The sequence below is a fragment of the Galeopterus variegatus genome, unplaced genomic scaffold (assembly GCF_000696425.1).
Source record: "Galeopterus variegatus unplaced genomic scaffold, G_variegatus-3.0.2 Scaffold122519, whole genome shotgun sequence".
In the NCBI taxonomy this organism is placed as follows: Eukaryota; Metazoa; Chordata; class Mammalia; order Dermoptera; family Cynocephalidae; genus Galeopterus; species Galeopterus variegatus.
The window spans coordinates 1-673 of record NW_007848630.1 but is presented as its reverse complement, the minus strand read 5'-3'; the positions used below and the strand labels follow the sequence as shown (position 1 = coordinate 673).

At 72.7% G+C, this 673-nt stretch overlaps 1 protein-coding gene across 1 annotated transcript; it reads left to right on the top strand.

Moving 5' to 3' along the window:
* Positions 1-222: 222 nt before the first annotated feature.
* LOC103584809 (hydroxysteroid 11-beta-dehydrogenase 1-like protein) lies at positions 223-651 on the top strand (the record flags this gene model as incomplete). Its single annotated transcript, XM_008565664.1, has 2 exons — positions 223-316; positions 449-651. Coding segments are annotated over 2 exons (264 nt in total), but the record flags the coding sequence as incomplete, so codon positions are not given.
* Between the last annotated feature and the right edge of the window lie 22 nt (positions 652-673).

Sequence of the window (673 nt, the reverse complement as noted above, 5' to 3'; positions counted from 1 at the left end):
CTATCCCTCCTCCTCTCGGCCCTGGCTCCGCCCTCCCGGGCCGGCGCTCTGTCCCTACCGCGCCAGGCCACACCCCTCTTGGCCAAAGCCCCGCCCCCGACCGGCGCTCCTTTCCTCCCCGCCCCTGCCTGCCAGGGCCCCGCCCACCAGGGGTTCTAGGCCCCGCCCTCTTCCGGGCCTGGGCCCCACCTCCGCCCCGTGACTCGCTGTCACCGTCCCCAGGTAAACTTCCTGAGTTACGTGCAGCTGACTTCGTTGGCGCTGCCCAGCCTGACCCACAGCAAGGGCTGCCTGGTGGTGGTGTCTTCGCTGCTCGGTGCGTGCACGCAGCCCCGACTCTCCGGGGCGGGGCGTGGGCCGGGCTCGGCGCTGGGTGCGGGCGGGAAGGCTTCCTGGAGGAGGGGGAGCAGCGTGTCGCCGCTCAGCCGCCCCCCTCATGCTCCCCCAGGCCGCGTGCCCACGTCCTTCTCCAGCCCCTACTCGGCGGCCAAGTCCGCGCTGGACGGCTTCTTCGGCTCCCTGCGGCGGGAGCTGGACGTGCAGGACGTGAACGTGGCCATCACTATGTGCGTCCTGGGCCTCCGAGAAGGCGCCTCCGCCTCCGAGGGAGTCAGGTGAGGCCGGGGCGCGAGTCGGGGACCGGACTGGGGGAAAAGGGGACAGCCCAGCCCCA